Source organism: Nyctereutes procyonoides, unplaced genomic scaffold (genome assembly GCF_905146905.1).
Source record: "Nyctereutes procyonoides isolate TBG_1078 unplaced genomic scaffold, NYPRO_anot_genome, whole genome shotgun sequence".
Taxonomy (NCBI): Eukaryota; Metazoa; Chordata; class Mammalia; order Carnivora; family Canidae; genus Nyctereutes; species Nyctereutes procyonoides.
The window spans coordinates 27,627,306-27,652,561 of NW_026575120.1; the positions used below are offsets into that span (position 1 = coordinate 27,627,306).

Sequence of the window (25,256 nt, forward strand, 5' to 3'; positions counted from 1 at the left end):
CGCATGGCAGGCCCTGCCGCACGGGCAGACTGTGGCCCCGCTACGGCACCGTCTACGACAGGCCAACTGGCTCGGGGTGGCAGGCCAGCCTCGCGGAGGGCAAGGCTCTTTCCTGGTGACAACAGACGGGGTACCCTGTCCTGCCCACGGCATCTCGGCCAAGCCCAGCATGTCCTGAATGCACATATGGGTGGGGCGTGGGGTGAGGCTCACGGTTCCTCCGTGGGTGTCCAGCAGCCCTGGCACCGTCTGAGATGACTACCCGTCCCCCGTACACTGTGTTTGTGCTTCGTCAAAATCGCACTGGGCACGTCCGTGTGGGTGTGTTTCGGGCTCTCGACCCGCCCGCCGACCGTGTGGGTCCCTCTGCCAATACGTCACAAGAGCAGGGGCCTGGCTCCTCCTCTTCCCAGGCTGTCTCAGCGATTCCGCTGAATTTCCACATGCACTTCAGAGAAATCTTCACATCTACAAAAACCTCACTGGGATTTTGGGAAGAATGATGTTAAGCTGCACACGGGTCCAGGGCTACGTGACACACCGATGGGCTCGGTCCACCGTCCACCAACAAGGCGGGACACGCAGACCAGTGCTTCCCTGCATCCCTACTGGGCGCTCTCAGCAAACCCCACATGAGTTTGGCTCCATTTGTATCCTGGTCTTCCCGTTTCTTAAGTAACCATAAGTAAATGGTGTTTTTTTTGTTTGTTTTTTGTTTTTTTTTTTGGTGTTTTGTTTTTAAGTCTGTTGCCCACCTTGAACGAATATTATTGCTCATGTACACATCCTGTTTTTCTGAGTTTTTTTCATCATGAGTGGTGTTGGATGCTTTTTCTGCATCAGTTGATAGGATCCCATGAGAGTTACGCCTTCGCCTGTTGACGGGATGGGTTCCCTCTTGGAATCCTGCTCCAGGCTCGCGTCCCTTCACAGGGTAACCCCGCACCTTCTCTTTCCGGGAGAGGACACAGCGCTGGTGCCCATTCCTCGAACACGAGAGGGACTCCTCCAGTGGGAGCATGCAGGCTGGAGCCCTCCGACAGGACACTCCACACAAGCCACAGTGTCCTCAGCGGTTACAGAGTGATTCAAACCCACAGGACGGACACGGGAGGGAGCGCTCCCGAGGAGCTAGTGGGTATGTTGGCCCGCGTGCGGTCCTCCACTTTCCCCTCCACCCGACCCCAGGGCCCATCACCCAAAGGAGGTCCGGCCGCCACTCCTGCCCCTCACGGCCCGGGGCAGCTGTCACCTCATTCTCCCCTTGGATAAAGTGCTCTGCTCACTGTTCCCAAGACCTCGGGCTTCACCCTGCTGTGTGCACTCAGCTTCTTCAATCTCCAAGTTTCTCTTTTGCCCAAAGAATGACATTTCGGCCACAAACCTCTTGAACAGTGTCTTGGCCTCTCCGAAGGTGCATGTGCTGGAAAGCATGCTTTGGTCCCCCTGCAGCTGCCGAGGACACCCCAGTCCCTCCTGTGCTCATCGGGGGCCTCCTCCAGGGTGGGCGCGGGCCCCGGCTCAGCCTTGGCTGGTCTGTCAGGCAGATAGGCGGCCTTCACTGGGGTCTGTCCGCACCAGTTCCTGTTTCTGGGCTGCTGGCGTCCTCAACTCCAAGCCTGGGATACACGGGGAGAGAGGGAAGCTGGGGGCCTCACCTGGGGCCCCAGGTCCCTGCTGCTCTGCTTCTGTTCACTTTGCAGACCTCTCTTTTTTTTTTTTTTTTTTGCAGACCTCTCTTATGGCTGCTGCATGTACAACATCCAGGACCTTCATCTTGCAAAGAGGCCCAGGGAGAGGCATGTGCACCCCACTCTCTGGAAGCAGAAATCTCCTTTATTTCTCTGGGTTTCACAGGGACCCCCATCCCCACACCCACCCCGTCCTCACACACGGCTCTGACTCCCCCCAAACACAGAAAGCCCCTCGTCCTGTCTCCCAGAGGCACGTAGGCTCAGTCCTGAGTCTTGCAGGGCCTGCCCTCTGTCACCACGCCCGGAATCCTTTGGCTCTGGACCCGCGTCTCCACCTCCGGGGGGATCCATGCAGTGAGGCAGCACATCCTCCAGTCACCAGTCACTGTGCCTGGACTCCTAGGTCCTGCGAGGTCGCAGTGGTCAACTGCGACAGGTCCCGCGTCACTGTCTGGAGGCCGCCTCCCCTCTTTCACCCCTGCCGGACCTCTGGGTCGACCCTACGAACCTCTTTTGCTCTCGTTCCGTTGCCCACTAATTCCCTCTCTCCTCACCTCTGGTCATCTTTTCTGGGGACCTCTCCTGATTGGCGTTCAAGCCCCTAGTGAATGTTCTAAGACACCCATCGCCACAGCTATTGTTGCAAAAGCTCCTGTCTACACCACTTATTGAAAAGTGGACCCTGTTAAGTCAGAGTTCCCAGAATATGCTCTTAGCTCTCCCCACCTTCCTGCAGGGCGGCCACATTCCCACTTGCCTCCTGTGTTTGTCATGGGCTCTACCACCCTGAGCGCATGTGAATCCACACTGCCCCCGACAGAGGCCATGTGCGTGGGCAGCACCGCTGGCCAGTAGCCCCAGCTGCCCTATGAAAGCACCCTGGGGACCCCATATGGGACCGGCCCACATGCCGGGTCCTGGAGGCTCAGGAGGGAGAGGGCTCCACATCCTTGTCTTCACTCGGGCCACCCCGACCCTCCTCCCTGCCCACCATCCCCACACCTGGGCCTCCCCAGTCCTGTCTCTGCTGGGGACGCCACCCACGTCCCCCATCACCTGAGGACTAGGTGAAAGCAGAAACCCCTCCAAGGACACAAGTGGCCCCACACCCCTCCCAGCCTGGGAGTCAAGGCTGGACCTGTGCAGCCTCCGTGAGCCCTGAAGCCCCACCTTCCCCAGCCCTCTCCAAGCGCAGGTGCCACGCTCCTGGTGGACCCGTCGCCACCACACTGACCCCGAGGCCACAGTCCCTGTCCCTGGTTCACTGTCACTCCAGCGAGTTGGGGGGGGGCACACTTATCCGCAGCTGCCTGCGCACAGGATGGGCCAGGGTGCAGCAGGCCTGCGTCCTCAGCCGTGACCCCACACGTAAACACAAACACGCCCACCCTCGAGAGAAAGGAGGTGGTTGCTCCTCCAGAAAGAGCCAGAAATAGGCCAGCAGACAGCAACATGGCGCGTGGGCACGGTTGCCCCATGAACAGGCCAGCACAGGCGGGACAGCGGGCGGGAGGAGCGGTGGGGAGCGCTCGGCTGTGCAGGACTTACCTTCACCTCCTTCTCGATGTAGTCACTCAGGAGTCGGTCGGGCTCCACGCGCTCGGGCAGGGACAGCGCCACGGTGTGCAGAGGGCGCCGCTCTGTCACCTTCTCGTGGGCTTTCTTATCTCTACTCTTTTCACCTTTTAGGAATACTCGTTTAAATGGCGACACAATTCCAGGCTGCAGGCAGAAACGGCAAGGGTTGGAGATGTTATTCACGAAGGCTTCGTTCGTGTGGCCCCCACGGCGCACAAGTAGACGTGGCCACGCCACCACCACGGTCCCCACACAGGCCTGGGAGGAGGACCCCAAGACCGCCGGGAAGGGCCGGGCATGCTCTGCAGGTGAGTAGCCTCATGGCTCAGGAGGTGGTGGGAAGGGGACAATCCTCTCAGAATCCGGGAACGTGGCACCACCCAAGGCCCTGGCTGAGGCGGGTCCCTTGGCTCCAGGACCCCGGAGCAGGTGCCACGGCCTCAACAGAGCCGAAAGCCCACCCGCTGCCTCACGTCCAGGCCCGTGCTGCACATGCCCTTCCTGCTGCCAGGGCCTCGCTGGCCACACCAGGCGACCCCGCCCGCTGGAGGCTCGTCCTCCAACCACAGGAAACCTACACAGCAAGAGCCGGGGGGCCCAAGGGTGGGCCGGGTGTCCCTTCCCGTGACTCTCCAAAGGAGCCCCTCACCTGCCATGGTCACTGCACACCTGCACATGGACGGCAAGGCTCCTTGCTTCCCCACAGGCCAAAGGAATGCAAACCAAAGAAACTGAAACACCAACACGTGGCCTGGGCAGGGAGCCAACACCACACAGGGACACGAAGGCCCCCCAGACCGAGGCAGCCGCTCACCTTCCAGATGGCCGAGTGCCCGACCCCAGCCAAGACCCAGACTTACAGAAACAAGCTAGAGGCCTCTGGCACCGAAGGACCTCACGAGCTGCTGTTCGCTTCTCCTGCACGTGGGGAAGCTCAGCTGTATCCCGCGCAAACCGATGCCGTGACCCCTGAAGCCACAAAGCTCCTCGCCAGCAGGTCAGCCTCACGGGCGGAGGGTGAACAGGTGCACTGACCCTCAGTGTCTCTCAAGCACACCCTGAACCCACAGCACACTCTGCAGCCAAGGCCTCAGTGTCTCTCAGCACACCCTGAACCCACAAGCACACTCTGCAGCATCACCCCCTCCCTGTCCTAGAACACCCCCATCCTGGAGCACCCCCCATCCTGGAGCACCCCCCATCCTGGAGCACCCCCATCTCCACCTTGGAGCACCCCCATCCCCACCTTAGAGCACGCCCTCCCCGTCCTGGAGCATGCCCTCCCCGTCCTGGAGCACCCCCCTCCCCGTCCTGGAAGATCCGCCTTCCCATCCTGGAGCACCCCCTCCCCATCCTGGAGCATCCCCCTTCCTGTCCTGGAGCACCCCCCTCCCCGTCCTGGAGCAGCCCCATCCTGGAGCACTCCCACCCGCCCTGGAGCATCTCCTGGTTCCTACTCCCCACATCCATCCATGCAGAGTGAGACCCACAGGGCTACCACCAAAGCTGGATGATGTCCATGCAGAGCTTCAATTTACTTGTCTCTCCACTCTTTTAGATTTCCAATTTTCCATCTCACCAGGTTTTTTATGTAAAGATGAGAGCAGCTCCTGCCTGCAGCTGGTACGCTTCAGCTGAGAAAAGATGCCCAGTGTCACCATAACATGACCCTCATAGGCACACGGATGGTCTACGGAAGGACGGAGCGACTCCGAGAAGCCCACCCACCCGTGGGGTCTGTCCAGGCCCCATTGTCCTCAGCCTCTGGGATTCTCAGCCCCACACAATTTAGGGGCATGGCCAAGAGCTGGGGTGCTCCGCTGAAAGCCTGGGGCATGGAAATAGGCAGATGCTGTGGGCGGCTCACATGGGGAATGGTGGGAAACGGTCACCTACAACCAGCCAAACACCTACAGTAAATTCAAGTGAAAATGACCCCAAATGGGGATCCCTGGGTGGCTCAGTGGTTGGGCGCCTACCTTCAGCCGAGGGCATGACCCTGGGGTCCCAGGATCGAGTCCCACTGCGGGCTCCCTGCATGGAGCCTGCTTCTCCCTCTGCCTGTCTCTCATGAATAAATAAATATTAAAAAAAAAAAAAAGAAAGAAAATTACCCCAGAAATCTAGTAACACGAGCACCACGCTTTACCAGCCCTACCCCAAGCAGGCAAGGCCATGCGGAACTGGGGCTGCCTCTCTGCCCGCACCCCGGTAGGCAAGGCCCCTCCCAACCCCTGGCTTCTGTACACAGAGCACCTCTAGGTTCCTGTGACAGGCGCACACTGCCCCAGGGCTACAGGGAAACTGAGGCAGGCTCATGCAAACCTCGACTCTCCGGAACTGTACAACCCACACGGGCGCAGACATCTGTCCCTATACCATTTCTACCTGGTGACCCCACAAAGCTCACCCCCTGGATGGTGACCATCCAGGGTGCAGGCCAAGGGGGAGTCTGAATGCAGTGGCACACGCAAGTGCTCACACATGTTCCCACCTCATTAACCCTCTCTCCCGGGACCAATGGGAAGTGAACTCAGAGGAGAGGTTGGCCAAGGTCAGCCTCTCGCCATGAAGCCCACGTTGTGTCACCAGGTCCACAAATTGCATGCAACTCACGCTGTTATTTGGAGGCTGAGACACAGCTCAGGAAATCAATCTTCACGCCCACGGGGTCCGGGTTGGGAGAGACCCCGGGGCCTCAGCCCTGCAGCCCACCCTGAAGACAGACCCTCTGCAGGTAGGTCCTCGGCCCCCGTCTGGTCCCCGCGGCCCAAGGAAACCCGGACAGCCCACTCCAGAGGCCTCCTCTGCCTCCACGCCTTGGGACCCCGCATGGGACTCCAGCCCCCAGGGAGGAGTAAGCACTGCTCAGTGAGCATTCGGTCCCCATGAGGCCAAGCGTGGGGAAGGCCCCGTGGGGGAGTGAGACCGCTCCTACTGCAAAAGGGTCATCAGGCTGGGAAAGAAGCCGATGCTTCTTTGAACAGGCACTAAGTTCATGACGGAAACGCTGGCCTGATGACTCAAAGGGTGTGTTTTAGTGCCAACTGCTCTGCCTTGGGGATGCCACCCCAGCAACAAGGGACCCACCCTGCAGGGCCCCCACACAACCCACTGGCCTAGCACGACCCTGTGGGGGCACCCAGGAGCACACAGCTTCCAGCCTGGCCGCTGAGGTCCGAGTGCCCGGGCACCACATGCCCTGTCATGTCTCCAGCAGCGAAGTGGCACGTGGGCTTTCCTGGAGAGAGGCACACTGAAGCCACCAGGTAAAGAAACAGGTCATGTCACACCTGCCCCTCCCACTGCCATCTGCCCCTGCATTAGCACAGGACGGCCGGCTGCCCCACACAAGTGCTGCAGGCAGCTAGGCCCCGCCACCCCTCCAGAAACACAGCAACCCAGATGGGCCCCGGGTGTGGGGACGGAGGCGGCTTCCGAACACGAAAACGTAAGGCGAAGTTCTAGTTAATACACAGAGAGGCGATGGAACATCCTGTCACATGGAAGCAGGTCTCTCAAAAACCATCGTAGATCCTTTAACTTGCAGGAATATTCTCCTGATCGAAACGGTGAGTTTTAAAAGCAGTCATCGGGGGATCCCTGGGTGGCGCAGCGGTTTGGCGCCTGCCTTTGGCCTGGGGCGCGATCCTGGAGACCTGGGATCGAATCCCACGTCAGGCTCCCGGTGCATGGAGCCTGCTTCTCCCTCTGCCTGTGTCTCTGCCTCTCTCTCTCTCTCTGTGACTATCGTGAATAAATAAATAAAATCTTTAAAAAAATAAAAATAAAAATAAAAATAAAATAAAAGCAGTCATCGGGGTGCCAGAGCTCATTCTTCACCCGACGGGAATTTCTACTGAGCACTGATGTCCATCATCATCGCCAAAATGATCTCGTAATCCCTGACCGCGGAAGACCGAGGACTAACGCAGCCCCCCGAAGGGAGCCCGAGATGCTGAGCATGATTTCCCTCCAAGGATAGAGCCCAGAACTGGGAGTGGCCAGGGGCCCACTGGTGCCCAAGTCTTCTGTGACAAGACAGGGCCCTGAGGGTCCAGGGTACAGGGCCAAGGCAGGGAGGCGGGGCTTCTGCAGCACACAGAACACCGGCCACTTCCAGGACTGCGGAGGAACTTTCTGGACTGGCTTGAGAACCAGCCCTCAATCCTTACCATGTTCTTCTAGTATTTTCTATCTTCTGCTTGAAACCGCTTTTGAAGTTGGGGACCAAGAGGTTGCCCTTAAACACACACTCGGTCTGGCCGCGGATTGTCTCCTGGAGGAGTGCCCAGGTGCCAGGCCGGCCTTGACGGCTGGGCTGAAGCGGGCTCACAGATCACCTAGGGTGTCTCCTACACAAACCCTCAGAGGCTAACTTCACCACCAGAGCATCTGACTTAGGACAAGCAATGCATCCCTGTGAAGCCAGCACCAGCACCAGCACATGTGTGGCAGTGGTCTCCGCTCAGGGACCAGAGCTGACCAGGAGGTGACACACGCCAGCTGGCCGCAAGTGCATGGCGGGAGGCTCAGCGTGTTATGCACAGAGTCCCCAGTGGCCAGCAGGGGAGGGGACGCCCCAAGCATCCAGGACGCCTCGGTGCAGCTTCACAGGTTCTCAAGGATGTATCTTATCTGATCCTTTAGTTCTCAACACAAACCTGCCCCCGGACAGCTTCCCAGTGCAGGGCCGTGGGCATCCGAGTCCAGCATTCAGCAGATGTCTAGCGAGGGCGTCGCAGGCGCCCAGCCCAGGACTGCAATGCGCAGGAGCCTCGGTGCCTCCCTGGGCCCAGCTGGCGACAGGGCCACGTGGTGCTGCAGGCTGGCCTCGGGGAGGCTCTGAGCGGGAGGCAGGCAGACAGCTGGCAGGCCCACTCTGGCACGAACCCGAGGCCACGGTCCCGTGCAGCCGGGCAGATCAGCGGGTGCACACAGCTGTGCGTCAAACCCCCTCCTGGGAACCTCACCACAAAGAGTGTGTCGGTTCCCACCGCACTGCAACCCTGCCTACCTTTTTTTTGTTTTTTTTAAAGATTGTATTTTTTAGTCACTGTTACACCCGACATGGGGCTTGAACTCACGACCCCGACCCCAAGGATCGTGCACTCCTCCAAGCCTACCAGGTGCCCCCCAGGCTCGCCCCCAGCGCTCATGTTAGTGCCAACTAACTCCCAGTGTTCGGGCTACCCAGGTCGGCACATTCACTCTCTACAAACATCTTTGGTACGAGGGGCCCAGCAACAGAAGAGGGACATGCTTGAGGTGCCTAGAGACCCAGGGAGGTGCAGGCCCGCGCCCTCAGCGCCATCCTCTGGGCCTCGACGGCTTGCTCGGCAGCACCCACCCACGGAGGCGCCTCCCGCGAGGACCTGGCCGCAGCACAGAGGGCATGTTTCTTCGTCCTTTCCCTAAATCCCGTTCCCACTCAGATCCTAGGTCCCAACCGGCCACAAATCCCCCTGAGACCCGCTCTTCACCCGCAGATGGGACCCTGAGCCTCCCACCTCTTGGGCTAAGGCAGGGCGACCCTCCTCGTGGGCCCAGCAACTGCTGCCCACCAGTGCTCCTCCAGCCCAGAAGCCAGCAGGAACCCTTCTCCCCTCTTCCCAGGGCACCGATGGGCCCACACGCTCGTCCTGGTGGCTCCGTCCCTACTGGGCTCGAACCTACCTCGTTGTCCATGGGGCACCCGCTGGAAAGTCTCAGGAGGAGTCTGGTTCCTCCCCCTGTGCTGATAATTACTGTGCATTCTCCTCTGTTCACTGCTGATCTTGTTGAAAAATATGGTCAGATGTTAGCCCTCCCTCTGAAAAAAACATGTGAATGAACAGGAAGACCAGAAACCACAGCTTCCTCCTGCAAACCCCACTGAAGCTGTTTAGTTTGTTAAGGAGGGTAAGAGGCGGGCGGCGCCCTCCAACTGCTGCCAAAATCCAAACGGCCGCGAGCCCTGAACAAGACGGCTAGAGCAGCGCGCGCTGCAGGCGGTAGGTGCCCACGGCGGCTCTCCGCGTGTCCAGCCACTGCTACGGGGATACAGAAGGTCATCATTCTGGAATTCCAACCGTTCTGCAAAGAACGGGGCTCCTGTCTGACCACTTGGGGGGTGCCCCCCATGCGTGAGGTCCCCTCTGCCTCAGGCGCACAGCTCGGCCCACCTTCTGAGTCCCCAGCCTGCGAGAGCCTGTGCCTCCCTTGGGACCCCTAAGTTTGTGTCCCCACGTGACACGGAAGAGCACATTTCCAAGCAAGTTCCCTTCAACTTCTTCAGGGTCAACCCTCTCACCTAGAAAAGCAGAAGCTGGGGTGCTGGTAGGGAGGCCTGACACAGAACATTCCAGAACAGCCTGCCCACAAGAAAGGCCACTGAGTAAGCATCTTGTTCATCAGGGTGACCGAGTGTGCTCACACACATCAACAACCTTGACAATCACAACACAAGTTATAATGATGAACCACACCGAAGTGCTGGCTTTCAACAGCCTTTGCCCATGAACATGGCCATTTCATGCGGTTCCACTTAAACTGCCCTGCAGTTCAGCACTTCCAAACTCTGAGATGGCCGAGGGCTCCGAGACGATCACTCCGTGCCCCAGTGACGAGCACACACACCACAGACGGAGAAGGCGCCACAGGATGGGAAGGTGGCACTGAACCGGATGCGCTCTGAAAAACCCAGCGTCCACTGGACTGTCGTCCTTTTACCTCCCAAGGGACTCAGGGCGGCAGGCGGCGGGCGGCCTGGATGAGGACGTGTCCTTCTTTCCTGAAGCCACCCCTGCACAGCAGGACCGGAAGGCCCTGGTCTCCAGTGGCTGCTGACGGCAGGTGCGGAGCGGTGCCCACCAGTTGGGCAGCCTGCATCCACAGATGCTACAGTGGCCCGCTGGGCGAGCAAGAGCAAGGCCAGTAAGCACACAGGTAAATGCCACAGACCAGACACAGGGACGCACGTGTGGCCACCTGCAGGTGTTTGGGGAGGACTGAGCCCCAAACACAAGGGTGACACACGGTGAGCAAGGGCCCTGTGGAATGACAGGCATGAGCATGGAGATGCGGGTGCCAGGAGAAGGCCGATGCTGACACGGTGTGGCTGAAACCATACCGGGCCTGGGACGCAGCCCACCACCAAGACCTCCTACAGACAGATGTTCTGGCCAGGATGCCAACAGCGCTAACCCAACCCCACACACCGCGCCAGCCCCTGCAACAACCCCCCTCCCCATTCCCGGCAGGGCCATGTCACAAACTTATTGGTTGTCATGTCACGCCCTCCACCTGGGAAAATGTCATGGAAATGTGCTTCCTCTCTGCTTCCAGAGCACCTCCCAATGTCCCAGATTCCAGCCCTGGGCCAGCAGACCCAACAGTTGCTACCTCGCCCTTTCACATGAAAACTTTGCTCGCCCTGTCCTGGAACACACGCCACAGGCCACAGAAGCCAGACCCACAAAATCTCTTGGTGACCTTCATTCTGGAAGACAGCGATGAAAGATGTGCTCTATGGGCGGAAATGGCTTCGTACCAAGGCCAATTGGACTGACGGACCCCAGACATGCCGACCCAGCCTCCCACAGGGTCCGAGAGCAGACATAAAGGCCCCCCATCCTGGAACGAGATCAGAGCAGCACCCCCATAAAGCTTTGGAATAATTTTGAACCTACCAGTTTATATGAAGCCAAACTGTCCAAGTTCAGGAAAATAATGTTATGTCCATACTTAATACATACATAACAAGTGCCTTGGCATGTTTATACCCAAAAACTGTTTGAAAGACATACTAGAGGATGTACTACCAGCAAAAGAAAAAGTGTCCAGAGGAGAAAAAGATGTGGACTCCAGGGACACGATGACCTAAGTCACAGGGTGAGTCACACACTGAGCCAATACAGCAATGGGTCCAAGTCAAAATAGAAGAGAGGGGGCACGTGGGGGGCTCAGTGGTTGAGCTTCTGCCCTGGGCTCAGGGCATGATCCTGGGGTCCTGGGGTCGAGTCCCAGGTCGGGTTCCCTGCTCAGTGGGGAGTCTGCTTCTCCCTCTCCCTCTGTCCCACCCCTGCCCCTGTTTTCTCTCCTGCTTGCTCTCTCTCTCAAATAAATAAAATCTTTAAAGAAACAAAACAGAGGAGGCGCCAAAAGAAAACAGAAAGGAAGAGTCCATTACATAAGTTATGTGCTGAAGACCCTAGAAGTTCTATCTTGATGATGAAAGCTTGGTTCCTTCGGTGTCCATCGAAAGATGAATGGATAAAGAAGCTGTGGTCTATGTATGCAATGGGATATTCCTCAGCCATTAAAAACAACAAATACCCACCATTTGCTTCGAGGTGGGTGGACCTGGAGGGTATTATGCTGAGTGAAAGAAGTCAATCGGAGAAGAACAAACATTATATGGTCTCATTCATTTGGGGAATATAAAAATTAGTGAAAGGGGGGAATCCCTGGGTGGCGCAGCGGTTTGGCGCCTGCCTTTGGCCCAGGGCACGATCCTGGAGACCCGGGATCGAATCCCACGTCGGGCTCCCGGTGCATGGAGCCTGCTTCTCCCTCTGCCTGTGTCTCTGCCTCTCTCTCTCTGTGTGTGACTATCATAAATTAAAAAAAAAAAAAAATACTGAAAGGGAATAAAGGGGAAAGGAGAGAAAATGAATGAAAATATCAGTGAGGGTGACAAAACATGAGAGACACCTAACTCTGGAAAATGAACAAGGGGTAGTGGAAAGGGAGGTGGGCAGGGGGTGGGGGTGACTGGGTGATGGGCACTGAGGGGGGCACTTGGTGGGATGAGCACTGGGTGTTATGCTAAATGTTAGCAAATTGAACTCCAATTAAAAAAAAAAAAAAAAGCTTGGCTCCTTTCAAAGAAAAAAGAAAAGTATTAAAACTCTAGAAAATAAAAAAATAAAAAATAAAAAAAAAAACCTCTAGAAAATCGAGGTGCCTGGCTGGTTCAGCCGGTGGAGCATACAACTCTTGCTCTCAGGGTTGTGAGCTCGAGCCCCATGTTGGATGCAGACATTACTTAAAATAAATAAATACGGGAAAAAAAAAGAAAAGCTCTACAGACCCAAAGTTGGTCAAGACACAGACACACTACCCCCGTGTGATAGCAGAACACAGCCTGGGTCTGAACACCAGACAGAACAAGACGGACATCTCCCCAGAAGGACAGACCCTGCAGCAGAAAGGACATTTTCCTGCTCAGCTGGATCACGCATTGGGTACAGAGCAGAGACCAACCTGAGGCACCAGGTGTGCTCATCACGAACAGGCTGTCATGCTTTCAGGTGAGTGTGCACCAAAAAAAGGTGTGTTTTTTTTTTTTAAAGATTTTATTTATTTATTCATGAAAGATGCACACACAGAGAGAGAGAGAGGCAGAGACACAGGCAGAGGGAGAAGCAGGCTCCATGCAGGTAGCCTGATGTGGGACTCGATCCCGGGACTCCAGGATCACGCCCCGGGCTGAAGGCAGGCGCTTAACCGCTGAGCCACCCAGGGATTCCCAAGGTGTGCTTTTAAATAGAGACATTGTGGGGCACTGGGTGGCTCAGTGGTGGAGCATCTGTCTTTGGCTCAGGGAGTGATCCTGGGGTCGTGGGATTGAGTCCCGCATCAGGCTCCCCGCAGGGAGCCTGCTTCTCCCTCTGCCTATGTCTCTGATTTGAATAAATAAATAATATTAAATTAAAATTAAAAAATAAATAAAAGGAGACATCATGAATTCAAACTGAGAATTCTAATTTGAAATGAATCCAATAGGATCTTCTTTCATGTCACCTGCATGCTTGTGTCTTCTGGTTCTTACACATGATCCTGGTTCCTGATGGCTTGGGTGGCCAGCAGCCCCCACCCCGGGAGCTGCTCGTGGTCCATGTGGTACCAGGGGGTGGGAAGCAGGGGTCAGGCTCAGGCCCCTCCGCAGCCCCCTCCTCAGGGATCCTCAGCTCTGGGGTCCACAGCTCCAGTCTGCATGGGGGCAGGGTGACCCAGGAAGACTGGCACCCCCTTCCAGCTACAGATGCTGCATCCAGGAGGGAAGGTTGCTTCCCACCCCCTTGAGTACACTTAAAATTAAGATGTCAAAAAGAGGGATCCCTGGGTGGTGCAGCGGTTTGGCGCCTGCCTTTGGCCCAGGGCGCGATTCTGGAGACCCCGGATCGAATCCCACGACGGGCTCCCGGTGCATGGAGCCTGCTTCTCCCTCTGCCTATGTCTCTGCCTCTTTCTCTCTCTCTGTGTGACTATCATAAAATAAATAAAAATTAAAAAAAAAAAAAGATGTCAGAAAGAAATATCCAGGTAGCCCGGGTGGCTCAGCGGTTTAGCACCACCTTTGGCCCAGGGCGTGATCCTGGAGACCTGGGATCAAGTCCTGCGTCGGGCTCCCTGCATGGGGCCTGCTTCTCCCTGTGCCTGCATCTCTGCCTCTCTATCTCTCTCTGTCGCTCATGAATAAATAAATAAATAATCTTAAAAAAAAAAAGAAAGAAAAAGAAATATCCTCCACTGGGGGGCTGGCTGCATCTGTGGAGCATGTGACTCATGAGCTCAGGGTTGAGTTCGAGCCCCAGTACGGGTGTAAAATAAAATAAAGTAAAACGTAATCAAAGTCAAAAAATTATGTGTAATTGACTCCAATAAAAATTTAGAAATAAAAAAGAAATACTCTACTCGGGAACAGGTGCCAAACATAACCTGACCCTAAGGAGTTTGTTTTTTTAAAGAAAATCAACTGACAAAACAAACAAGATTAGAAGAAAAAGAAGGAAAGGAGAGCAGGAGGGAGGAGGAAGGTGGATGCCAGTTCCAACCAGGGGTCTAAGGCCTCTATGGCTCATGACACTGGCACACAAACCAGGCGTCCAACTCCCCAAATAAAGCAGGCTCAGCACAAACCTCCCATGAGCAGGCAGTGTCTCACCTGCAGGCCCCGCGTCAGCCTCTCCCACACACGTCCTCAGCTCCGTCGGAAGAGCCAAGTCCAACCTCCCCCCTTCTCTCCGGGCACAGCTGGTGCAGAACACCCTCCTTAACAATCATCCTGGTGAACAGGAACCATCCACACTGTCGCCTTACAGACGCTCAGATGCCTCCACATCTGGCCAAGGGCAGAGGACAGCTCAAACAGGGGGACAGCTCGGGGGAGACAGAATGGACGGGGGACAGTTGGGGGGGCAGCTCAGACATGGGGACAGCTCAGGGGGGACAGAACGGACAGGTGACAGCTCAAGGGGGACAGAACAGACAGCCGGTGGGGAGCTCAGACAGGGTAACAGCTGAAAGGGTACAGCTTGGGGGGACAGAACGGACGGGAGATAGCTGGGGGTCAGCTCAGATGAGGGACAGCTCTGGCAGGGGACAGCTCAGACCTGGGATAGCTCAGGAGAGGGACAGCTCAGACCAAGGAGCAGCCGCCTCTGGAGGAAAAGGCTGTCTCAGGTCCCATGGCCACTAAGGATGCTCAGTGGCACGTATCTCCCGGAAATTTCAAAATAAGGACATAAGCTTCTGTGCTGAAAAGACTTCAGAGTGCCGTTTCCAATCCGACCTGGGGTACAGGGTTATGGAGTAGCCCCTCTGGTGTGCCCCAGCCTGTGCCCTGGCCTGGAAGTCCGCATGCATGGATGCTAACAGAACAACACTGCCCCTGTACCCTGAAACACACGTGATGGTTGCAAAATGACACCACCAGTATTATTACTGGTATGATTACTGAAAAAAAATTATTTGGGGCTCTTCTCTAGCTCTTATCCTCCACATATATCCCACTGGGGGTCTGCTGTCACATATCTATGATTTCAGCACTTGAAATATCTTTTCTTGGAGAGGTTAATGACTTTTTGTGGCTTTATGCCATTTTTTTTTTATGATAGTCGCAGGGAGAGAGAGAGAGAGAGAGAGAGAGAGAGAGAGAGAGAGAGAGAGGCAGAGACACAGGCAGAGGGAGAAGCAGGCTTCATGCACCGGGACCCCGACGTGGGATTCGATCCCGGGTCTCCAGGATCGCGCCCTGGGCCAAAGGCAGGCGCCAAACCGCTGCGCCACCCAGGGAACCCACTTTATGCCATTTTTAATGCATACTTTGCTTTCCTTTTTTTTTAAAAAAAGATTTTATTTACTTATCCATAAGACACAGAGAGAGGCAGAGACACAGGCAGAGGGAGAAGCAGGCTCCATGCAGGGAGCCTGATGTGGGACTTGATCCCAGGACCCCGGGATTGCACCATGAGCCAAAGGCAGACGCTCAACCACTGAGCTACCCAGATGTCCCTGCTTTCCTTTTTTTTTTAAAATAAATTTCATTTATCTATTCATGAGAGACACACAGAGAGAGAGGCAGAGACACAGGCAGAGGGAGAAACAGGCTCCATGCAGGGAGCCCGAGGTGGGACTTGATCCCAGGTCTCCAGGATCATGTGCTAGGCTGAAGGTGGCGCCAAACCACGGAGCCACCGGGGCTGCCCCCTGCTTTCCATTGTTAAGTGACGTTTTAAGAAGCTTTTATTTAATTTATAATAGTATAGAACAGGAGATAGTTTTAGTCACAAGGCCTATGCTCAGAGGTCATACCCTCCTTGCCTCCAGGTAACTGTATAAAAATTATCAGAGTGAATGGCCGCAGGTGCATGTCCAGGCGCCCACTCACTGGGCTCAGGGGACCCCTCCGGCTGGCCATGCTGCCCCAAAACCCATTATGTGGGGATAGCACAGCTTGAAGAATCTGCACCTCGTTCCAAAGAGTAGGGCCACAATGCACAGCCTGGTGTACAAACCACATCCAGTTCTTGCCAAAGTGTCCTTGGAGTAGGTCTTTGGAAGCAGGATGCTGTGTCAGTCGACACACCAGGTGGGAAGTGGGATGCTGCTAGGTCAGTCAATGTACCAGGTGAGCCAGGCATTGCCCTTATCAGGATTTGTGCAGGTCCCCTTCCCTCATGCCTGACCAACTCCAGGGTTTCTGCTGGCCTTGGGTGGGGAGGGAGAGGGCAGTGGCCCCAAGTAGTCTGAATTTGCATTTCTCTTGTTATTCAGGAGTCTGACTTCCATTTTCACACATTTTTTTCCAAAGATTTTATTTATTTATTCATGAGAGACACACAGAGAGAGAGAGAGGAAGAGACACACAGGCAGAGGGAGAAGCAGGCTCCATGCAGGGAGCCCGATGTGGAACTCGATTCCGGGTCACCAGGATCATGCTTCAGGCCAAAGGCAGCGCGTTTACCGCTGAGCCAGCCCGGCATCCCTTTTCACACGTTTTTTTTTTGTTTGTTTGTTTGTTTGTTTGTTTGTTTGTTTTATTTACGATAGTCATACAGAGAGAGAGAGAGAGAGGCAGAGACACAGGCAGAGGGAGAAGCAGGCTCCATGCACCGGGAGCCCGACGTGGGACTCGATCCTGGGATTCCAGGATCGCGCCCTGGGCCAAAAGCAGGCGCCAAACCGCTGCGCCACCCAGGGATCCCTCACACGTTTTTAAAAACCATTTGTGTTTCTCTTTCTGTGTCCATCTGTCCCCCTTCTTGCCTGTGTCTCCTCTCAGCCCCTAGCCATTTTTTTCCTCTTTTTAGAAGCATCTAATTCAGGAGATATTTACCTTATGTTTTATAAGGTCCAGATAATGTTTTCTTGGTTTGTCTTTTTACTTTACTTATGCTTATGTCATCAGGTCTTTTGGTCTTTTTTTTTTTTTTTTTTAACGGCTGAACGATTTGGTTTGTTTTTATCTAAATATCTGAGCCACTGGGTGCTCATCCTGGTGTACATACGAAGGATGGATCTATTTTATCGTTTTTTTAGATGGTGACCCAGGTACCCCGCACCACTCTCCAGCACTCGGTTCCCCGATGAGTGGGGCCTCCAGCTGACTTTCCCTTCTGCTCCTGCAGCTCATCACAGGACAACCCCAGTGTCCAGCAGAGGCGCAGCCCCACTGCCCATTCTGCACTTGTTCCCACATCGCTCTTCTTCTTTCCAGAGGGTTTCTGGGCTATTCTCACTTGCTCCCAAGTCAGGTGAGCTTCCACTCAAGGAGTCTGTTCCAGAGAAGACGTCTGTGGCATTTTCACGGGGAAGAGACGCCGTCACCAGGCCACCATGCCATCCAAACACAAGATGTCTCTCCACTTCTTCTAGCCTGTGTTTCTGTGGCTCAGGAAGTTGTCTCCTACAATTTCACATGTTTCTGCTCACTGTAGCCCTAGAGCACGCACCTGTCCCCAGGACCAGAGACACGCACAGCCAGCTTGGGGTGCGGCTGACAGGGTGGCCGAGGAGACGACGGCCGAGCCTGACCGCACCAGGTGCAGGAGCTGTGGTGTGCAGTCGGCCCCCACCAGCCCCTCTGCTGACTAGAATGCCGGCTGTGCAACATCTGCACTGGCCGTTTCCACGGGCACAGTAAGCAGGAGATGCTCGGGCATCGAGCGCACAGCTGAAAGCAGCCGGCCCCCCACGAACAGCAGGGCCCCACAGCACCTGGCACTGAATCGGCCTGCCTACCCCCTCCCGCCCGGCCATGGGCGCCCACTCCCTGAGCTCACCGGCCACCACACGAAGTCATCCTGCGCGGAGCCCTGCCAATTGACGGCTTCCACAGAACCCCTACAGGGTCACCTGTCCCTTCTGCACGCACACCGTCTAAAGGGTGGATGGGGACATGGGCGGAGCGCTCCCCCCGCCATCTGAGAGCCATCTGGATGGTGCTGCGGAGCCAGGCACACCTGGCCCCAGAGCCGCCAACAAGCCGGATACACAGCCTCCTGCATCCTCACCTGGGCCTTTGGTTACTTCCTCCCAGGGCAGCCGAACGTGTGCAGCCACCTCCCCAGAAGGCCGTCCAGGTGGCAGTGAGGCCAAGCCCACGACAACAGGCCCATCTGAAGCGCAGGATGCCCCAGAACCTACCTGGTCCTCGCTTCTGCCCCAAGAGCTGCCCGGGCGTTGGGCAGGACGGCAGCCAGCACCCAAGCCACACACACAGACACCAACAGGGAGCATGATGAGCGGGGGGCCCTGGAGGGAACAGGAGGGGGCCCCCAGAATTAAAAGCAGGGTGCATTTCACAATTCTGATGGGGTCCCCCAAACTTCATTCCCATAAGGGAAGCCCAGCAGGAGAGGGAATGGGCACTTCCCCGGAAGGACAAGCGTCTCCCACACACAGAGGCAGCATGGGGCTGGACCCCACAGGCACCGCTGGCTCTGCAGGGCTGCGCCCCTCCTACAGGAGCCCAGAGCCACCTGCACCAGGGATTGCGAGGGTCCACAGTGCCAGGCCCGACGTCACAACCCGGGGTGCCCGGTGGGGTCCTCCCGCAGGATGACATGACGGCCCCTCCGGGGAGCACAGCTGCTGCAAGGCCAATGGCACCTCCCCCGGGGCCTGGCCTCCTGGGACAGGCGACCAGAAAGCGACGGGACGGGGTGGTCAACAGGGGAGCCCTTTACAACCTGCTGCACCTTGGTGAGTGTGTGGTGCAGTGTGACAGAAGCCAGGGGGACCCGCACAGACACCCAGCCGTGCCAAGAGCTGGGGTGGGCTGCGCACATGCCACTCTGCTTCTGCCGAGGACGCCACCTGCTCGTGAATTCGGCTGAGGGCACACTGGAGCTCCTGGTTCTACTCCTGCAGCTCTTAAGTGTGAAATTATTTCAAAATACAAAGATCTGTAAAGCGGCATGAAAACAACATACATCTTACAAGAACATGAACAGAAGGATCGGCATCATATAGGTAAGGATGTTGGCCAACAAAGGCGAGATGTGAAAGAACAGGGGGCCTGGGGATCAGGGAAACGGAGCAGTGAAGTGGATGCAAAAACCAACAGAAGACCATCAGAGGCGCCCCCTCCTCCTGTGACCAGACCCAGCCGCGGAGGAAGACAGAGGGAGGTGAGGCCCTGATGAGCCCCTGCCAGACGCAGTACTGGGGACACGGGGCGGATGGGGCATCCAGTACCCCTGCAATGGTCCCATCGCGCCCCCCCTCCCAAAACGCTGTGGCACCAGGGAGCCACGCACAAGTTCCTTAGGACGTGGAGGCTCCCGACACACGGGAGGAGCTCTGGAAATGAGGATTCCCAAGCAGGGAGCTCTAGGAGATTCGTGGATGTGGCCTGCCTCCTCTGCGTACACCAGGTGACAAGATACCACTGACACGGCGTGCTGCCACGGGGTTTTCTGCCCCTGGCAATTACAGCAAAATTCCAGCTCTAGAATAAACTTGTGAGAGTGATCTAAGTAGATGCAGAAGGGCTGCCCCAGAAGTAGGGGAACAAATGTCTCTGTATAACAGGCACTGAAACACAACCATCTTCGTAAGGGATCTCCGTCACCAGTTACCCTGACTCTTCAACCTCCTTCCAGGATAAATCACACTGTTCCTGACACTTACCTCAAAGGTGTGCTCCATCACTGTGTCTCTACACACGCCAGGTGTAGTTACAGAAACCCATGCCGGCAACAAGGAGCAGCCCAGCAGGGCCAGCCAGCGTGGGCCCTACTTCTCCAGGAACAACAGAACCACAGGATAGAGTTTGAGTGACAAGGGGATGGGGACAGAGGGCCCTTCAGAAAATCCACGCACTCTGCAAAGTGCACATCCTGACCCACTGCCCTGTGCTCCTTGTCACAGCACTCAGTCTATCCTGTGGCACTAAGAGCCCCCTAAAGATGAAGGAGTTTCGGGAAGGCGGTGACAACTCCCCAGAAAGCACTGTACCAAGTGGGCAGTAAACAAGTGTTTGCAATAAATGAAACCAAGAAAATAAAACTGTGTGCACACAAAAAAGTATACACACATAGGAAAGTAATCTGAAAAGCTCTAACAATAATTGTTTCTGGCAGACAGGATTTTTTCATATTTTTTCATTTTCATTTCACATTCATCTCTTGAATATATTTTCCTATTTTTGAGCTGTAAATGTATTTTTTAGTAAAAAAAAAATTTTTTTTAAGTTCATTTTGTAAAATAAAACCCAGATGCACCTGGGTGGCTAAGTGGGTTGAGCATCTGCCTTCGGCTTAGGTCATGATCTCAGGGTTTTGGGATTGAGCCCCATTTCAGGCTCCCTGCTCAGTGAGGAGCCTGCTTTTCCCTTTCCTGCTACCCCTCCCTACCCCTACTCCCCATTTGTGTTTTTTCTCTCTTTGTCTCAAATAAATGAGTGAAATCTGAAAGAAAGAAAGAAAGAAAGAAAGAAAGAAAGAAAGAAAGAAAGAAAGAAAGAAAGAAAAGGAAGGAAGGAAGGAAGGAAGGAAGGAAGGAAGGACGGACAAGACAGCACCTGGTGCTCAGTGGTTGAGTGTCTGCCTTTGGCTCAGGTCATGATCCCAGGGTCCTGGGGTCGAGTCTCTGCCTCTCTCTGTGTCTCTCATGAATAAATAAATAAAATATTAAAAAAAGAAAAACCCAAATTATTAGCAAATATCATTTTCATCTATAGGTGTGGCAGGTATTCAACAGTCTGGTAATGTGCCATGTGAGCAAGGATATTTGAAAACATTTGGGATGCTTGAGTGGCTCAGCAGTTGAGCATCTGCCTTCGGCTCAGGGTGTGACCCCCGGGGTCCTGGGATTGAGTCCCGCATTGGGCTCCCTGCATGGAGCCTGCTTCTCCTCTCACTACCTATGTCTCTGCCTCTCTCTGTGTCTCTCATAAATTACATTAAATTAATTTAAATTTATTAATTTAAAAATAAATAAAATAAAATAACACTTGTCCCTTTTCAAGCTACAGGGCTGTGTGAGGCCAGATTTTCTTCGGACATTTCAACTAAAACAACACAGAGCAACAGAATGAATGCAGAAGCAGATAAGACAATCTCACTATCTTCTGTTCACCTAGACAATAAAGAGCGTTTCAAAACCATTAAAAAGGGAGCGTTTCAAAACCATTAAAAAGGGAGCGGGGAAGTGGTGGCTCCAGGAGAGAGCAGGACTTCGGCTGGCAGAGGGAGCACCAAGGAAGCATTTATGACCTCCTACAGTGAGGTCAAACAAATAGAAAAGGGAGATCCAGTTCTAATATCCAAAAATCAGATTGAAAGATTGACCCGTCCTGGTTCTTCCTACTTCAATTTGAACCCTTTTGAGGTTCTTCGGATAGATCCTGAAGTGACAAATGAAGAAATAAAAAAGAGGTTTTAACAGTTACCCATATTGGTACACCCCGATAAAAACCAAGATGATGCCGATAGAGCACAAAAGGCTTTTGAAGCTGTGGACAAAGCTTATAAGTTGCAACTGGATCAGGAACAAAACAAGAGGGCCCTGGATGTAATTCAGGCGGGAAAAGAATACGTGGAACACACTGAGAAAGAGAGAAAAAAGCAATTAAAGAAAGAAGGAAAAAAAAAAGAAGGAAGGAAAACCTACAAATATGGAGGAGGATGACCCTGAGCTGTTCAAACAAGCAGTATATAAACAGACCATGAAACTCTTTCCTGAGCTGGAAATTAAAAGGAAAGAGAGAGGGGACGTCCAGGTGGCTCAGCAGTTTAGCACCTGCCTTCGGCCCAGGGCGTGACCCCGGGGTCCCAGGATCGAGTCCCACATCGGGCTCCCTGCATGGAGCCTGCTTCTCCCTCTGCCTGGGTCTCTGCCTCTCTCTGTGTGGCTCTCAGAAATAAATTAATAAAATCTTTAAAAAAATAAAAGGAAAGGAGAGAAGCCAAAGAAATGCATGAAAGGAAGTGACAAAGGGAAGAAGAGACTGAAGTTCAAGAAAAAGCCAAACGAGGAAGGGAGTGGCAGAAAAACTTTGAGGAAAGTAGAGATGGCCGTGTGGACAGCTGGTGAAGCTTCCAAGCAAATACAAAGGTGAAGAAAGAGAAGAAAAATCGGACCTTCCTGAAACCACAAGTAAAAATGGAGCAGTGTGCGTGACCACCTGAGGTCACAGCCACTGAACCTTTCTTTCCCCAGCTGTCTCCCCTCCTGCTCTGAAGGACTCCTTCTTTCCTCCCATTTCCACCCCAACATACAGTAGTCGCTTTTTTATTTTATTTTATTTATTTATTTATTTATGATAGTCACAGAGAGAGAGAGAGAGGCAGAGACACAGGCAGAGGGAGAAGCAGGCTCCATGCACCGGGAGCCCGACGTGGGATTCGATCCCGGGTCTCCAGGATCGCGCCCTGGGCCAAAGGCAGGCGCCAAACCGCTGCGCCACCCAGGGATCCCTAGTAGTCGCTTTTTAGTCCATTTTGTTTTCAATACAATTTAATACTGATCAGAGTAATTCTTTTGTACATTGAAATGTGGGGCTCACATTTGAGTTTGAGACGAAACCTTCCCCACCCCCTACTCCTAGACCAACCAGGACTGGAAGGTGCCACTGCTGGTGTTGCCTTCTCTTCCCACAGCCTATAACTTCATGTTTTGTACTTCACTGAATTGTGACAGTTAGAAACTTCGTGTATAGTTTGTGGAAATCACCCAGTTAAACACACTGCTTAAAAATAAATAAATAAAATAAAAAGCAAGCTAGGTGGTGTGGCTATATTAGCATCAGAATTCAATTTTAAAAAAGAAATATTACCACAAATAAACAGTCGTTTCACAATGAAAGAGACTCCTTTCCACAAGACATAACGATCTTAAGTGTGCATGTACTTAACACAAACTTGAAGCCCAATCGCACAGAGCTACAAGGAGAAAGAAACCCAAAACAACGCTCTCTCAGTAACTGATAGAATCAACAGACAAAAATTTGGTAGGGAATGGTTCAGCGGTGTCTTACAAAGTTCAGTACGTAACTACGCATCGAGGGCAATTCAATTACTAGGTATTTACCCCAAAGAAATGGCCACATACGTCCAAGCAGTGACCCGTTCACAAATGGTCACTGCTTTTCAGGAGAATATAAGATTCGAAAGAACCCAACAGCTGACACCAGATGACTGGGTAACAGACTGTGGTGTAGACGTGCGGTAGACCGCTACTGGACATCACAGGTGAATCCCAGAATCCTGTGAATAAAGGGAATATGTACTGGCAGGGGGCACCCAGGAGGCTCAGTTGGTTCATTGACAGCCCTCAACTTGGGTCAGGATCTTGGGGTCCTGGGATGGAGCCCCGCACCGGGCTCCCTGCTAACCAGGGATGTGCTTCTCCCTCTCCTTCTGTGTACATGCTCTTGCTCTCTCTCGAATAAATAAATAAATAGATCTTAAAAAAAAAAAAAAAAAGACTACTTTAAAAAAAAAAAAGTACTGCCTGAATCCATGTGTATGAAGTTCTCGAACAGAAACCAATCCTGACAAACCCACCTACAGCGCCAACCACCAGAGCAGCAGCTGCCAGGGTGGCGAGGGAAGGAACACACATCCTAGGAAGTGTGAGCGGCTTTCTGGGTGATGGCAATAGTCTAATTCTTGACAGGGCTTTGGGTTGCACAGGTGTACACATCTGTAAAAATTTAGCTAATACACTATTAAGATGTGTACATTTGACTGTATATACATTTTGCAGCAAAAGAAAACTGAGCAACATTGATTTCCAGCTACGGATCAGCATGCTGAGGTACCCAGATGGAAGCAGAATGGTGTCTGTAACTTACCCTGAAACGCATCAGAGAGGCAGGGCAAGTTTTCAGGTGGGTTCAGAGACAGACAGGTGTGTGGGATAAAACAAGCATAGCAAACGTTAACAGTGGAATCTAGGTGGTGGGTGGACAGGGATTTGCTGTAAAATCCTTCCAACTCAGCTGTATTCAAGAACATTCAGGATCAAATGCTGGGGGGTGGACTGTACACTCCTCTTCCAAGGAGGGGGACTGAAGATTCAATCCTGGGGGAGAGGACACTTCTCACAGGGCCTGACGTGGATCTCACCTCCACATACGAAGGGCAGGTCAGCTCCAGCCACTGTCATACCGCAGGAGTCAGTAAACCGGTGAGTCTCCTGCCAGTTGGACCTGGGACATTTGCTGACATGTGACCCATAGGTCTGTCCAAGTATTAGATTCATAAACTGCATCCCCGCCAGGCCACCAGTGAGAGAAAATGCAATGTTCTAGAGCATACAGGCCTGCAGAGTTAATGGTAAGGACACACGGGAGGCATGCTAGATTGCGGGTGAAACTGTGAAGAACTGTCACTATAAAAAGCCAAACAGGGGCAGCCCCAGCGGCACAGCGGTCTAGCGCCACCTGCAGCCGGGGGTGTGATCTTGGAGACCCGGGATCGAGTTCTATGCTGGGCTACTTGCATGGAGCCCACTTCTCCTTCTGCCTGTGTCTCTGCCTCTCTCTCTCTCTCTCTCTCTCTCTCTCTCTCTGTGCCTCTATGAATAAATAAATAAAATATTTAAAAAAATAAAAAATAAAAAGCCAAACAGGGGATCCCTGGGTGGCTCAGTGGTTTAGCATCCACCTTCAGCCGGGGGTGTGATCCTGGAGACCTGGGATCGAGTCCCACGTCAGGCTCCCTGCATGGAGCCTGCTTCTACCTCTGCCTGTGTCTCTGCCTCTCTCTCTCTGTGTCTCTCATTAATTAAAAAAAAAAAAAAAAGCCAAAAAAACAAGTGTCTTTGTCCCAAGTCAGGAGTGCCAGCAGGTGAAACAGCAGGGCCCACACAAGTGAGCAGCTCCAGGGCAAGTGCTCCATACAGACAGGAACCCCACAGGTCCACGTGGACCATTCTCATTTTCACCGTTCAACTCTCCTTCCCCCTCCGGGGTTACAAGATACCCACCATCCTAAGCCTCGAACAAAAGCCCAAATTTCAACTTCCTGCTGCACTCAGTAAAGGGGATTATTTCCACTGCACACATCCAATGCCCACAATCAAATGCCCTAATTCTTGGCACGAGCCTGGCAAACAAAAACACCAACCCTGCTACTATTCAGGCACACTTAGGAGAAAAAAGGGTAACATTTCTGGCACACACAGCTAAGAGGAAAATTTTTCTTTTTTTTTTTCTTAAGACTTTATTTATTTATTCACGAGAGACAGAGAGAGAATGGGGGGGGG

General features: G+C 53.8%; 1 protein-coding gene and 1 pseudogene across 3 annotated transcripts in view; one reads left to right on the forward strand and one right to left on the reverse strand.

Annotated features, from left to right (window-relative positions):
- Window positions 1–25,256, reverse strand: part of CCM2 (CCM2 scaffold protein) — a 45,507-nt gene that overhangs the window by 12,553 nt on the left and 7,698 nt on the right. Inside the window, exons 1-2 of one of the 3 annotated variants that reach the window (XM_055335394.1) lie at window positions 8,949–9,048; window positions 3,243–3,416 (exon numbers count right to left, since the gene is read on the reverse strand). In XM_055335394.1, the coding sequence (XP_055191369.1) occupies window positions 3,243–3,416; window positions 8,949–8,960 (186 nt within the window). In that variant the 5' untranslated portion in view covers window positions 8,961–9,048. Of the gene's footprint in view, window positions 1–1,384; window positions 1,620–3,242; window positions 3,417–8,948; window positions 9,049–25,256 lie in introns of those variants that run through there. The other 2 variants (XM_055335395.1, XM_055335393.1) reach the window with 2 other exon arrangements.
- LOC129516091 (dnaJ homolog subfamily C member 8-like) lies at window positions 18,605–22,292 on the forward strand (annotated as a pseudogene).